Source organism: Terrapene carolina, unplaced genomic scaffold, assembly GCF_002925995.2.
Source record: "Terrapene carolina triunguis isolate 2854851 unplaced genomic scaffold, T_m_triunguis-2.0 Scaffold211, whole genome shotgun sequence".
In the NCBI taxonomy this organism is placed as follows: domain Eukaryota; kingdom Metazoa; phylum Chordata; order Testudines; family Emydidae; genus Terrapene; species Terrapene triunguis.
Window position 1 is genome coordinate 27,902,179 of NW_020664562.1, and position 15,922 is coordinate 27,918,100.

At 41.2% G+C, this 15,922-nt stretch overlaps 2 protein-coding genes across 2 annotated transcripts in view; both read right to left on the reverse strand.

Moving 5' to 3' along the window:
- Nucleotides 1-10,715: 10,715 nt before the first annotated feature.
- The window catches only part of LOC112124477 (sterile alpha motif domain-containing protein 13-like), a 27,374-nt gene continuing 22,167 nt past the window's right edge, over nt 10,716-15,922 (reverse strand). Inside the window, exon 4 of the mRNA XM_026655777.1 lies at nt 10,716-11,206. Within this exon, the coding sequence (XP_026511562.1) occupies nt 11,063-11,206 (144 nt within the window). The 3' untranslated portion in view covers nt 10,716-11,062. The remainder of the gene's footprint in view (nt 11,207-15,922) is intronic.
- Nucleotides 12,873-13,579, reverse strand: LOC113405009 (dnaJ homolog subfamily B member 6-like). Its single transcript, XM_026655969.1, has one exon. The coding sequence runs from the start codon at nt 13,545-13,547 to the stop codon at nt 12,873-12,875; it is 675 nt and encodes a 224-aa protein (XP_026511754.1). The 5' UTR covers nt 13,548-13,579.

Genomic DNA, 15,922 nt, shown 5'->3' on the forward strand with positions numbered 1-15,922 from the left:
CACGTGAGGAAAGCATGGGAAACGATGGCAAGGTCAGTGAGAGACGTTCACGTTTGCCCCACCAAGCACAGATGGAAAAAAGTGCTCTTGGCTTCCTCTTCTACTTGGATGACCAGCCCCAGAGCTAATAAAACACCTTAGCAGCAAACACCTTTGTCACATCTGGCAGTTCTACACCCTCCAATACGGGCACGGATACAAGTTCAGCCAACTCTTCTGGTTAGTTCCCCCAGTCCAAAGGGAAAAGTGAAAGACTACGGAAGAAAGAGGCAGAGCGAGGGAAAGGAAAAAAGTGAAGAGAATTAGGAAAGGAAAGAGGAGGACAGAGAATCCAAGAGACACAGTGAGGAGAGAAAAGTTTTTGGTATGTAGAAGATCTGTTACCAAAGTAAATGCTGGCATTTGATTTATATTCAGAGACTCAAAAGGGCTTCAGAAAGCTGAGCGTGGGTGGCAGATGAGCCCAGTATTCTTACCTATAGGGGAGGAGTTTTTCACATCAAAATGCTGGCACTTAGCGTGGTTTTCTATGTTTTAATGTGCATGTCTGATGGGAAATGATAGAGAGTTTGGGCCTTAATTGCTTTGGTGCTTCTGCAATGTCTTAAAATCTTCTAAACGACAGGAAATTGTTTCAGATATTTCCAGAATGTCCAGATGAGGGAATCCCAGAGCCCCATTTCTATTGACTGTACATCAGTAGCAACTTTCAACCTTGGTCATGTTTAAATGGTAGCATATTTATGGAAATGGGGACCAGGAATAGCAGGGATGTGTCCCTGAGCAGCTGAGGCACTATGTGCACATTCACCCCTGCAGCCTTTGTTTTTGCCGAGTATGGCTCTGCTGGGAGATATTAACTCAGATACATTTCTCTCATCTCCATTCTCTTCCTCCTGCGGCAATCCATCACCACGAGAGGACACAACCCTGCACCAGCAGACAATTCTGAGACCTATCATGACAGTCACCAAATTGGTCAGCTCTCCCTTCTACTCTGATCCACTTTAACCATTGCACAGATTCGGGCATCCTCCGCTTAGGGAATAGCACATAGGGTTAATACAGAAGAAAACCACATACAAATACTAGATGCAAGCCATTTGAAATGAGGGATGCAATGAAATGAATATAGGAATGCCCATGTCAGCATGTTTGCTGTTGCCTTGCTAGCAGGTAAAATTTTATAATATACCTGGACTTCAGCAAGGCTTTTGACACAGTCCCTACATGACATTTTGATAAATAAGCTGGAGAAATGCAGGCTCAACAGAACTACCATTAAGTGGATATGTAATTGGTTAAACAACCCCAAATAAAGAGTAACTATTAATGGAATGATGTCAGATTGGAAGGAGGTCTCAAGTGGGGTTACCCGGGGATCTGTTCTGGATCTGGTGTTGTTTAACATTGTTATTAATGACCTCGAGGGAGGAATAGAGAGTATACTGATCAAATCTGCAGATGACACAAAGCTGGGGGGGGGGTTGCCAACTCTTTGGAGAATAGAGCTAAAATTCAGAGGGACCTTGAGTACTGGGCTGTAAACAACAAAATAAATTCAACAAAGACAAATGTAAGGTGGTACACTTAGGGAAGAAAAACCAAATGCACAAATACAAAATGGGGGATAACTGGCTTGGCAGCAGCACTGCTGAGAAGGATCTGGGAGTTGTGGTGGATCACAGCCTCAACATGAGTCAGCAATGTGATGCTGTTGGGGAAAAAAAAAAAGCAAATGCAATTTTAGGTTGCATTAACAGAGGCATAGTATGCAAGTCACGGGAGGTGATAGCACCACTCTACTCTGTGCTGGTTAGGCCTCAGCTGGAGTACTGTGTCCAATTTTGGTCACCAATGTATAGAAAGGATATAGAAAAACTGGAAAGGATCCAGAGGTGAGGGACAAAGATGATCAGAAGGATGGAATGCAGCCATATGAGCACAGACTGAAGGAACTGGGTATGTTTAGTTTGGAAAAGAGGAGATTAAGGGAGGATATAATAGTGGTCTTCAAATACTTGAAAGGCTGCCATGAAAAAGATGGAGAAAAGTTGTTCTCTCTTGCCATAGCGGGCAGGACAAGAGACGATGGCTTCAAACAACAGCATAGCAGATTTAGATTAAATCTCAGGAAAAACTTCCTAACTGTAAGAACAGTAGGACAATGGAACAGATGCCTTGGGAGGGTGTGGAAGCTCCTTCACTGGAGCTTTTTTAAAGGAGGCCACATAGCCATCTGTCTTGGACTGTTTAGACACAACAAATCCTGCATCTTGGCTGGAGCTTAGACTAGATGACCCTTGCAGTCCCTTCTAACCCTATGATTCTATGATCTAACAGATGGTTCATTCATATAACAACTATGCATATCAGCGCTACAATTCAGCTAAGCATTCCTACTGGTGCTCACAGGCAAACTCACTTGAGGTCATAGCCCCATTCTCCAGTAGCAATGAAAGTCACACACACATCACGGGGCTGCTTAAGGCCTTAGTGATGTTACCCTTGGGTTTTCCCGGTGCTTGGAGTTTACAGTCATGTCCATGTCCACAAGGTTTACTCTTTCTAGGAGGTAGCATTATTTTGGGGATAAGTGTGAACATGCAGCTGGGAGTCTAAAGAATAGCACAAGGTTTCTCTCACACAATCTTCCTAATTATAAGGGTTTAAGCAAAACATTTTAAAAGGACATTTTCAATTAGCATACTCAATAAAATGCAGCCATTCCCAACAGGAAAGAAAAGCAACTTACCAAATCAATCTGTCCCCATTATTCAGATGGATGACTCTTAACTTGTGCACTGCCCGAGGGCTCTCACAACTACACTGAATGACCCCAGGGTGGAGCTATTGTTTCATCAGAACGACTTGCTAGCAAACTTTCTTTTTAAAGTTACCAGCCTTTCATTAGGCTTGAGTGTTGGTGAAAGGTGCTGGACTGACCCTTGGCACCTGAACTTCTCAAGTCATCCACAGAGCTGGGCACTGGACAGTGAGAGGGCACAGTAGCTCACTCTCTATGCCCAGTACGTCCTTGTGCTCTCTGCTGAGGCAGCAACATACAACACCACCAATGCTGTTGCATACACGAGTCTCCTCCCTACTCACATGGTGCTTTTGAACTAAAATCAGTTCATGGGAGCAGGAGCTGCTCTTCTGACGCGCACACCAATGAGCAGACTGGAATACTGACTAGAACCAAGTTTCTCTGTCTCAGCTCAGCTTCATACTTCAACATTTCAATTTAGATTTGAAACTGAAGGCAAAAGCTGGTTGACACAATAAATATAAGGAATATGCACCTGTCAACAATTATTTTGAGCCATTTTAAATATTTCCCTAAAAATGAGAAACTGGTCTGAATCATGGTTTTCAACTAATACAATAACTGATATTTTACGTAACACCTGAGAGTGCCAGGGCCAAGGGGGAGGGACAGAGTGAAAGCGGGAGATGTTGGGATGGAATGTGAAGGGAGTGGGGGAAAAGACCAAGTTAAAGAAGCTGATAAAAAAACCAACAACAAAAAAGAAAAATAAAGGGGATGGGACTGAATGGGGAACTGAAAATAGTCAAGGACGCAATGGAATGTGAGTTGTTCATTAAAAACTGATGATTCACTGTGAGGCCACAGTTTTACATTTTGACCTGAGCCTTGAAATCCCTGTGTGACATGTAACTTACATTCCCCCCTTCCACATCACCTCTGAATGTCACTGTCAAGGCTGTATCCCCACTTTGAACTTTAGGGTACAAATGTAGGGGCCTGCATGAAAACTTCTAAGCTTATCTACCAGCTTAGCTTTGGTCCGCTGCCACCATCACAAGAATTCCCTCCCTGGGAAGCCTTGAGAAACCTTTCACCAATTCCCTGGTGAACACAGATCCAAACCCCCTTGGATCTTAAAACAAGGAGAAATTAACCATCCCCCCTCCTTCCTCCCACCCTCCTTTCACCAACTCCTGGTGAATACAGATCCAAACCCCCTTGGATCTTAAAACAAGGAGAAATCAATCTGGTTCTTAAAAAAGAAGGCTTTTAATTAAAGAAAAAGGTAAAAATCATCTCTGTAAAATCAGTATGGAAAATACTTTACAGGGTAATCAAACTTAAAGAGCTCAGAGGACCCCCCTCTGTCTTAGGTTCAAAGTACAGCAAACAAAGATACACACTCTGGTAAAAAGGTACATTTACAAGTTGAGAAAACAAAGTAAATCTAAGACACCTTGCCTGTCTTTTTACTTACTAGTTTGAAATAGGAGAGACTTGTTTAGAAAGATGGGGAGAACCTGGATTGATGTCTGGTCCCTCTCAGTCCCAAGAGCGAACCACCCCTTAAAACAAAGAGCACACACAAAAGCCTTTCCCCCCCCAAGATTTGAAAGTATCTTGCCCCCTTATTGGTCCTTCGGGTCAGGTGTCAGCCAGGTTACCCGAGCCTCTCAACCCTTTACAGGTAAAAGGATTTGGAGTCTCTGTACACAGAGAGCTGTTACCCTTCCCTTTATAGTTATGACAGTCACCCTGTGAGTAAAAGGAGAGAACCTTCTTCAAGATGATAAGTCAAACTGCAGCACATTAGGGCAATGAGCCTTTTAAAAAGGGAATAAAAAATATGTGGGCCGGAGAATGTAATGTATAGAGAAAACACCTTGACCTATGGGTTGATAGAGTGACCCCAAATGGGTTATTAGCTGGCAGCTTTTCACATAATATCCCACTGCTAGTTGCCTTTTTAAATCGTGGGCCATAGTTTTCTACTGTGAATCTAAATTTCAGCCAATATTTGTGTGGTATGCAGTATTTATCTACATATACACACAGAGTATGTATTGTATATACATCCCCCCCCCAAGATTAAATGGTCTATGCCAGTCTATATGTGTCTGTAACTACAGAGAGCTGAATAGTCCATTTGACAGAATCTTCCTCTACATTACCTCAGTTACATTTTTGGTGAGGGGAAAAAGAGGGGTGGTTAGCTGAAAAACATCTGGCCTTGGCTTCCTCTTTCAAAACACTCCCGATCGGTTGTTAAATAGATTTTTTTCTGAGGCACCAACAAGAATTTAACAAAACAAACACAGAATGAACTGTTGTGTAAAAACGGTGATAGCACAAAAAACTCCAATGCTAACAGGAAGAGACAGAAAAATAGTTAAAAACCATGGACAGTAGCAAACTTGCTTCTATACTGTACATTCTCCCACCAAATCATCTTCCATGCTTTCCATTAGGTCCCGGCTTGTATGAGACAGTTAGCAGCGCTTATTAAAAGAGGAACAGAAATTAAATGCATTTGGTTTTGAATCCAAGTCATTTCAGCTGGCCCTTGAAAAGCTTGCATGCCTTATTATAAAGGCCTGATAAAGACAAAGGGTTATTGTCTCACTAAAACATGGCAAGGACAACTGCAAAGCAATTATGAACAGGCTAACATCATTGCATTGTGGATATTTTCACTTCCCACTTTGGAGTGAATACTTAATTTTACTAACAAATCTGCATGATTCTCTTTATATGTGTAGAACAGAATTATATTAATCATGGATTTATATAGATATAAAATCATGATTAGTGTAATTATATCACCATTGCTGGCTATCCCTTGACACAAGGATCATGTCTGCTGGGGGGAAAATGTCATTGATGAGACTTAAGATGGCTGAGGAGTCCAATCTGTGCTCTACAAGTTATTCCACATAGGTGAAAGATGGTTGCTTGGAGAGAGCACAACTTCTGGCTGGAATGCTGTACACTTTCCTTCCTCCTCTGCCATTTCTCAGCCCCTTGAGAAAGGCGATTCTCTTCAAAATGGGCTGAGGCTTGATGTATGATGCAATGCCACTCTAGTTTATGGTCAGCCAGCTCTTCCCAATTTGTGGGGTCAATGCTTCCCTTCTTAAGATATACTTTCAGGGTGTCCTTGTAGCATCTTCTCTGTCCCCGCGGGTCCTCTTACCATGACTAAGTTGAGAAAAGAAGACTTGCTTCGGAAGACGAATATCAACCATCCGTACACAATGGCCAGTCCAGCAAAGTTGATATTTCATAATCTTTGCCTCAACACTGGTGATGTTAGCTGCAGAGAGAGCGCTGACATTGGTGCAATGATCTTCCCATTTGATATGGAGAATCTTGCTAAGGCGGTGCTGGTGGTACTGCTCCAGATGCTGAAGAAGGCTTTGATATGTCACCCATGTCTTGCACCCATAAAGAAGAGTAGGGATATCTACTGCATTATAGACCAAGATCTTAGTTTCCATCAGCAGATCTCTCTCAATAAAGGCACAACGAAGCAACTTTCTGAAGGATGCGGTGGCACAATGGAGCCTATGTTTGATTTCCACATCAAGATTGGCTGTCTGGGAGAGGTGGCTATAAAGGCAAAGGAAATGCTCAATGTTTTCCAGGAGTTTATCAACAATGATGATTTGTGGGAGAAGGGGGACAACTTGTGCTGGGGCAGTCTGGTGGAACACCCTACTCTTCCCAATGTTGAGGGAAAGTCTCAGGCTATGATAGGTGCCTAAGAAAAGATCTAGGGTGGATTGCAAGTTATCCTCAGTGTGTGCGAGGATAGCACAGTCATCAGCATACTGAAGGTTGGTAGTAACAGTCTTGGTTACCTTAATTTTAGAATGAAGACGCTGCCGGTTGAAGAGCTGGCTGCAGTCATGAATAAGAATCAAGATCACGGCAAGATAGATGGAAAAAAGGGTTGGGGCAATAAAACAGCCCTGCTTGACACCAGTACGGATGGTGAATGGGTCCATCTCCTACCCATTACAGAGGACAGTGGCAGTCATCCCATCATGAAATAGCTTTAGAATGCAAATGAACTTCAATGGACAACTAAACCTAGACAGCACCTTCCATAACTCTTCATGACTAATGGAATCAAAGGCCTTAGTTAGGTCAGTAAATGCCATAAACAATGGCTGGTGTTGTTCTCTTGCTCTGTGAGCAAGGATCTTCCTGCCAATGGAGAGGAGGGCAATGTCTTGGTAATTCCCACACATTGATTTGTCCCCTTTCTTAAAAATGGTCACAATATTGGCATTCTTTAGGTCGGGTAGAATTTCCTCATTAACCCAAATTCTAACAAGAAGTTGATGAAGTTTTTGCACAAGTGCTATTCCACCAGCTTTGAAGACCTCCACGGGGATGCCATCTGGGCCTGGCATCTTGTTGTTTCTAGTCTGAGTGATGACGCGCCAAACTTCCTCAGAAGATGGGGCGTCGGCAAGAGGTTCTATTACTGGGTGTTGATGGTGGCAGCTAAGACTTCATATTCACAGTTCAGTAGAGTCTCGAAGTGCTCCTTCCAATGCTCCTAGAGGACTACACTGTCCTTAAGAAGGGTGGAGCTGTCCTAAGATTGCAGAGGGGTTGTGCTGCTTGAGCTTGGCCCGTAGATGGATTTCCTTGCTTGAAAAAAGCTTCTCATGTCATGTTGATCAGCAAAGCTCTGGATCTCCATGGCCTTTGCTTGCCAGCACTGATTCTTGAACTAAAGCTTTAAGCCAATAAGTCTCTCGTTTTTGCTTGTTAGAGGGTTCATTTTGCTAAGTGCAAAATGTGCTTCTCTTCTGATGAATAAATGCTAGGATTTCCTTGTTGTTCTCATCAAACCAATCCTGATAGCGGTGAGTGGAGTATCCAATCGATTCAGCACACGTACAGTAATTATAATCAGTGATTAATTAATCCATTTAGGATACAGTATTACATTTGCTATTCTATTAATAAAAAGAACAGGAGTACTTGTGGCACCTTAGAGACTAACAAATTTATTAGTTATTAGTTAGTCTCTAAGGTGCCACAAGTACTCCTGTTCTTTTTGCGGATACAGACTAACACGGCTGCTACTCTGAAACCTATTCTATTAATGATTCTCAACAGACAAATCTAGTTTACAGCATCTTAAGCACATTTTGTAAATTAGTAAATGATCCAAAAAGTAATATCACAAAACACAAATCAAAAAGACTTAGGGCCCAGCCTCACATGAACTCATGGAAATGTTAGTGCACAATTGTCCATTATGGGAGTTTTTATCCTTTCTTCCAAAGCATCAGACAATGGCTGCGGTCAGACACAGGATATTGGACTAGGTCAGTGGCTTTCAACCTTTTTTCATTTATGGACCCTTAAAAAATTTTCAAATGGAGGTGTGGACCCCTTTGGAAAATCTTAGACATAGTCTATGGTCCCCCAGGGGTCCGCGGACCACAGGTTGAAAACCACGGAACTAGATGGACTGCTGTTCTGATCCAGCATGCCAGTTCCTATATTCCGACCATCAGACATATACTCAAATATCTTATTGAGTTTGGGTGCATAGTCCATGGCAGGATTGGGCCCCCAGTGTATACTACTGAAGACAGTGTAATTTTACACCATGCAAGGCTATCTCCACAGAACTAATTAAGATATCTTGTTATCCTAACAACTTAATGTGTCATCCTTTCCCTCCTTCCTTCCTCCCTACAGTTTTTACCAAACTGATTCATTTGTGCCTATAAACTCCTCAGGGCAGGGGCTATGTTTTCTTATCTGTTTGTACCAAGCCTTCCAAAATGAAACCCTGATCCTGATTGGGGTCTCTGTGTGCTACCAGAATACAAATCATAATAATAATAATCAGAATATACATTGTGATGCACAAACAGGAGTAAGTACTTCCCTGCTCCCATACCCCAATCTCTGCAGTGAATACAGGATGAGGGATAGAAAGTGATCTGTTAGTTTAGAAGCTTGGTTCATACAACACATTCTCAGAGTCTCAAGATCCAAATATAAATGTAATACAGTCGGGTTGCAAGCCACGCAGTTATGCACATCATCATATGAGTTTAGCCAACAGCCCAGATATAACTACATATGCAGGGCCTGATTCCCCTTTCATTTTTATTGGTGTAAATGAGGAGTAACTCCCCTGGAGTCAAAGCGGTAACCATTCCACACCCCTTCCCAGCCTTACCAGTGGTCTAGGTGGTCTAGGGGCACCATCGTTGCTGGATTATAAGCATCTGTTTCCTGCTGTCTTCCACTGAATTCCATTTCTTCTCTCCTGTGCCTCAGCCTTCCTCCAACTTGGCTTACAGGTACCTCCTTCCTCCTCCACTCCCTCTCACCTTCTTCCCAGCCATGCAACGTCTTCCTCACAATCTCCTCCCACCACATCACTCTCCTCCTACTTGTTTCCCACCACACTACCATTAGTGTCTTCTCCTTGCTCTACCTCCTCTACTTCACCTCGTCTGTGCTGTATCTCACATTGTGTGTTTAGGGAGTGTCCTAGACTTTATGAGATGCTCAGAGAACTCTTTGTAGCAGGGATGGTAGCTGTCTTATGGTTTTGGAAGGTGTCTAGAATGGTCATGGGCGCTCAGGGTGAAATTCACCCTTCTGCGGAGGGCCAGCATGAAGTATCTGCACTGCATAAACTGGGTTTAAGAGAAGTTAAGTGGAATAAAGGACCTTTGTGGGAACTTTGAAATTGACCTCACTACACTGTTAATCAATAAATAATCATGTCAGTGAGAGGGAAGAGAATCAGATCCGTTAATACATAGACAAGTGATTTTAAAAAAAACTGTGGTACATATGCATCATCTTCCCCCCTTAATCTCAGTTCACTACTTCTATAGTTTTCCCTTCCTCTTAAAGACAATCCCAGTTAGGAAAGGCAAAAGATCCTAAGCGTCCCTTGTGTATTGAGCTCCACTTTTCATAAATCCTCACTGGGAACATCAAAACAGAAGGAAATAGTTACCTATGTAAGTATTCTATCCTCAGAGGGTAAGAAAAAATATCTCTGTGTCTGATTACTTAGATGTCAATGGAGCTATGCCAGCTGCACATCTGATCAAAAGTATGGATGGACTGATAAGAAAGCAGAAACATTAAATAAATACGACAACACTGAACAGTAAGAAGTCTCCTGACCCCCACTATTGGCTGGATGGAGAAAAAGAAATGGGATCCCTCCGATACCACAACTAAGAAAATATAGAGAGAATAGATAGCTTTGAAGTAAATGGAATCAAAACCTAAGCAATGCTTTATTGCGGTAGCCAGTAGCCAATTAAACTGGGAACTAGTACAAACAGATTGAACGAGACTCTCTTTTAACAGAGATCTACGGTAACAAGACAACTTCTTTCACATTTTTGGAAACAAATATTTAAACCATAAATCAAGTAAAACATCAAAATTATTCATTGAAACACCATGAAATACAATAATATTTTTTTTAAAAACTGCAGAAATCTACTCTTTATACAATGTTCTGCAAAATTTGTAAGAAATTTTTATAAATTAAAATATTAAAATGAACTTTATTTTTGTTTTATAAAGCAACACACGCTGTTTAAAAACAAGTATACCTTACTTAGAACTGCGAATAAAACTGGGTGAAAACAAGCTGAAAATATGAACACCACCAAAAATACACAACCAAGCTTCACCTCTTAGGAAGGCCTTCTGCTATAGAAGGTGCTATGTTAATTGTATGTACAGCTTTAAACATTGCAATATACCACAAATAAACCTTAATAAGGTCAAAAATAGGACCCTTTGCAAAAAGGGGTGAGTTGGCAAATCCCAATCCAGTCGCACAAGTTACAAGGAGCAGTAACTTCAGTAGATATTTGACATAAATCAGAATCTACTTTTGCTTCCTCTCCCCAAATATATGTAAACTTTTAAGAGTACTTTAAGTAAATCTTGAAAATTAACCTCTTGTTTGGCTTAGAAATGAAGAACTCCCTTTCTTCACTTTTTGTTCAGAATCTGACTTAATCATCTCAATGTATTCTGTTTAGGGAGCTGGAAGAGAAAATCATTATGTACCATGTGAAAATCCACACCATCCCTCAGTTCAGTCATAGTACAGTATATTGCCAAATCTATCCAATAGGATATATATCATTTCCATTTGGTTTAAATTCTTAAGACATATATTCTCTCTTTACAAAGTTCCATCACATGAAACCAAATTGCTTATTTATTGTTATTGGAGGCACAACAGGACCCCAATTAGACCATTTGCTATAAAGAATTGTTCTTTAGATGTTGTGTCTGTAGAGGCTTTACGTGATATTCATAGATTTTCAGAGCTGGCCCCAGTTTTAACGCAAGTCCAGTCAATACATCATTTCTTGTCATCAGTAGCAATGATTTGCCGTCAATTTCCTAGAAAAAGAATTAACGAGTAATTAAGGGTAACGTACACATCTAAAAGATTACAAAACTATTCTCAACAGACAAGAGTATACTAAAGAGGATCATTCATGAAAAACAGAAATACTATGCTCTATTTTTTCATAAACTGGAAACATCTGTAAACAAATGATGACATCTGCTGATGGGCCAAAAGTGCTCACCCCCTGCAGCATCTATTGACTTCAGCACCTCTAGAAATCACGCTATTTATTCAGGTGTCTAGCTAGAAGCATCCGCATTTGAAATTTTTCCCAGTATTTTGTTTCGAATTCACAGATGCTGGTAAATGTTTTAATTATTAGGTACAGCAGGAAGGGTGGTCTTGTGGCTAATGCAGTGACCTGTGGTGCAGAAGATCTGAGTTCAAGTCTCAGCTCTACCATAGACTGTTTTGTATGACCTTTGGCAAGTCACTTGATCTCTCTGTGCGGCAGTTCCCTGCCTTTTAAAAGAAGGTAATAATATTTCCTTTCTCCCTTGCTTTGTCTGCCCTGTCTATTTAGAGTGTATGTCACTGTGGCGCTTTTGAAAATCCCACCCCAAAATCTGAGGCCACTTTTAAAAATTTGCCTCTAAGTGACTTCTCTAAGGTCACAGAGCCAGGAACAGAATCCACACCCCTCGAGTCCCAGTGCTGTGCTTTCATCACAAGACCATCCTTCCCCTCACAATACTGCAGGTAGTGCTTAATTTGTGCCAAGGCTTGCCAGGGCTGAGCGCCAGCACCTCTGGGCTTGCTGCATCAGTTATGAATGTAAATAAATTGCTGGAGCCCTGGCACCTCTTTCATTACAAATTAAGCCCTGACTGCAATGATACTGTGTGGCACAATCCACAGAACGCAAGCTACACCTACAAGGCTCTATACATGCATCAAAGAAGTGTCAAGAGCAATACCTTTCTGGCATCACATGGTGTAGCTGGAGTGCTTTCTGAGGTCAGCAAGTCCCAGAGAAGTTTATAGCTTTACACAGTTTGCCTACACTGTTTTATGTTCTTTTTTTCCACAAAAACAACAGCATTTAGTGATTTAGAACTTGTTAGCAAATAACTTAGACCCAGTTCACTCCCTATACTCATTGCTATTTGCCTATACAGAAAACGACCCACCAGAAATGCAATGTTATTTTGTATTTACATCTTCCAGTACTACACATTTTTCCTTACTAATTGAAATGAACAAAGTTTGTCCTGAGAATGTTAACTTCAGAGCATATTAGCCATTGGGTTCACAATTCAAACAAAAGGAAAAACATAAGATTCATGCTAGTGTAAGTATTGATTGGCCTGAACTCTGATCATTCTTCACTTTGGATAACTATTAATAAATGCAAAGTCCACAGAGAATTCACAACAATTTTATAGACAAAATATATGCATTAATGATAGCCCAAGAATTAACTGATAAGTCTATGGCACCCACACACAATAACTTTGGAAGAACTGTTTATAAATATTTTCAATTAGGCTGCAGCAAATGAAAAGTAGATTTTGGTTAAAACTTCCCCCACAGTCTCATTACTCTGGTTAATCCCTCAAATGAAGCTCATCATAATTTAATATTTCTGAGAAATGTGTGTTTTCAATATCGCATTATCCAAGTATAGTAGCTGCCTCTTACCAATTGTTGAGAATTTTAATGGTCAATAGTGGTGTCTACTCTTTCTTCTCCATTCATCACAATTCTCTTGGTAGTGATTTTGATGCCATTAACTATTTTGCTGGTCGTTATGACTGATTTGAAGTTGCCTTTCCCTCTGTTGTTCAGTGACGTGATGGAGGATGAAGAGCAGCCCCCAACTTGCTGGGAACCAAATGAAGTAAATCCAGTCCCTGAAATAGGAGACACTCCAGCAATAGAGACAGAGTATCCTTCACCACCTCTGCTTCTTCTTCCATGGAGTCCTCGCCGAATGCCAGAAATCCCATCAAGTAGATCATCCCAGAGTTTCACTGTAAAGGAGTCCATTCCTCTCAACACATCTGTGTGGGGGCTACTGAATGGGAATTCAGTATCAAAGTGACTCCCACCCCTGCCTTTCTCTCTACCTTTCCCTCCACCTTCATCTTTACCTCTTCTGTCTTTTCCACTTATACCTCCTTCACTAGACATGTCATAGACATCCCGTTTTTTGGCATCAGATAAAACCTCATATGCCTTAGAGACTTGTATGAATTTCCTCTCTGCTGCCTCTCTGTTCTCTGGGTTTTTATCAGGGTGCACCTTCAATGCCAGTTTTCGGTATGCCTTTTTAATGTCATCTGCAGAGGCATTTCTTTGAATACCTAGAATGTCATAATAATTCACCATCTTGTCAAGATGTTCTCAGCAGCAAAATTCAGTCTCTGTCCTCAGCAACTATTGGCAATCCAGTGAAACGCTAATTCCTCTCGGCACTCTCTCTGTCCCTCAAGTTTAATATGGTTGAGTAATATCAGAAATTTTTTAAAAGGAAAACATGTTTATATTAAAGTGATTTACAAAATGTCTCTCTGTGCTCCTCCATGTTTTTGTTAAGGTATCTTCGTTAGAGAGAGACATGGAAAACTAGCTATTTTCCAACCAACAGTCTGCTTTCAGGATAGCTATGAAGAGGCCTTTGTTGGAGTGGGGATTGTGACATCAGAGATAAGTCAGCTAATAACCATGCTGAGGACTTTAGTTCATTTGCATACTGCAATCTCATTGCTTAAGGTGCTGTGACAGTGGTTATGAAGAGCCGAATTTAGCATTATTGAAATATAACCCTCTGGCTACATGACAGACATTAATATTATTATTGTTTTTGGTAGCTGGCACTGAAAGTTTTACTTTCTCTGTTAAATATACAGAGTCGAAACATGTGGCAAAGGGTTACATGCATCAAGTCACCCACACACACCAGCTGTATTGTCAGGACTTGTGTTTTCATCTGCTGAAGCAATGCAGGCATACTAGCAAAGCTCTTCGAATTCAGCCTTGCAATGTGTTGCAGTCTATTTTAGTGTCTTGCTCTTTGAGCCAATTGTTCAGAATGTTTATGGCTCATATTTTCTGTCTCAGTATTTTGCATCTTCCTGCTTCTCTAATTCCCCTCTATCCTCAACTCTCTCACAGTTACAGCAACCCGTTCCCTGCTAATTTGCTATTTTCACTTTTTTATAGTAATTTCTTCCACTAAAATCGACTTACATCCACTGAAATGAGAGCGATATTAAGATTTAATAATACCAGCAGAAGTATAATCACCTTATAATTAACCATTTACACTAGTATTCACAATATACAGTTTTTAAAAAAATGTCTTTTTCCTCATCTGAGAGAGACAAGGGGGGTGAGGTAATATCTTTTACTGGACCAACTTCTGTTGGTAGAAGAGAGAGGCTTTTGAGCTTCACAGAGATCTTCCTCAGATCTTTTTCCTCATCTGTAAGACATGTTCAGGTTTTAAAGCAGCTTGGAGCCATTTATCAGTGTATTTTATGGGCAAGTATTCAGAGATGTATTATACATCCCTTACAAAAAAGTGTGGACTCAGTTACTATTATGCAAAAGGTGGGATTCAAGAACAAAGCAAGCAATCACATTTTCCAACAATTCCCTAATACATATGTTGTAGCCAACCACTATACAAAAGAATGGCCCAGGTGTTCCCTCTACTTAATGGAAGCAGTACAGTGGAGAACAATTTTCCATGGCAAAGGTAAGGCAAGGGGTTATGTGGGACGCTTCCCTCCACACACACAGTCACTTTCCCCCTGCAAGTGTGTGGGGATAGGGGTGTGGGGAGAGAGCCACATTATATGCATGCCTGCCCATTCTTGCCCTCAGGCGAGTACATAAGTAGGGTGGAAAGTCCTGAGATAGCATTAACTCCTGGTGCAATTTCACAGAGGATAGCTGGGGGCAGCAGCCAATGCCAGCACAGCTAGGGATCCCTCTCTGTTGCCATAGCTGGGTTCCTGATGATAAAGATCTGAGGACCCTTAGAGATCCAACAATTAACAGAAACACACAGAGATAAATGGAACCTGAACTAGCAGCTTTCCTCCCAAAACCACAGCAGCTGTCCTACCTTCATCATAATAAAAACAGCACTTAGCACTTCTATACTGCCTTCCATCAGGTGATCTCAGAAGCTCTGCAGATATTCTTGAGAGTCAGCCTCACAAGAGTGCAGTAAAGTTGGCAATTGTTCTTGCTGCATTACTGACAAGGCAACGGAGGCACACAGAGAGTAAGATTCTTGACTGAACTCACCCAGGCACGCCTGTCAGAGGAAGAAAAGCCAGAGCCCCGACTCCTCAGACTGTCTCTTTCTTAATCATAAATCCACCCTTCGTGGGGTGGTGGAAAGGAGTCACAGGTGATGTTCTTGATGGTTTTAGAGAAGTAACAGACTCAGTCAAATCTCGTCTGTCCGATTACTCATCTTTAAATGTAAAATATGCTGAACAGTTAGCAGCAGCTGTAGAAAGAGGCTCCTTGAGCCCTTCCAGAGAATTACCCAAAACAAGGGTTTATTCCACAAGAATGAAACTAAATTTAGTCCCCAGGCTGCACTGATAAATCATCATCAGCTGGGACTTCATTTCTCAGGCTTTAAGGTCAGTTAGATTAATTCAATAGCAAGAAGCTAATTTTATTCCTTTTTGAAGGCCACTTTTTTTTTTTTTTTTTTTTTTTTTTTTTTTTTTTTTTTTTTT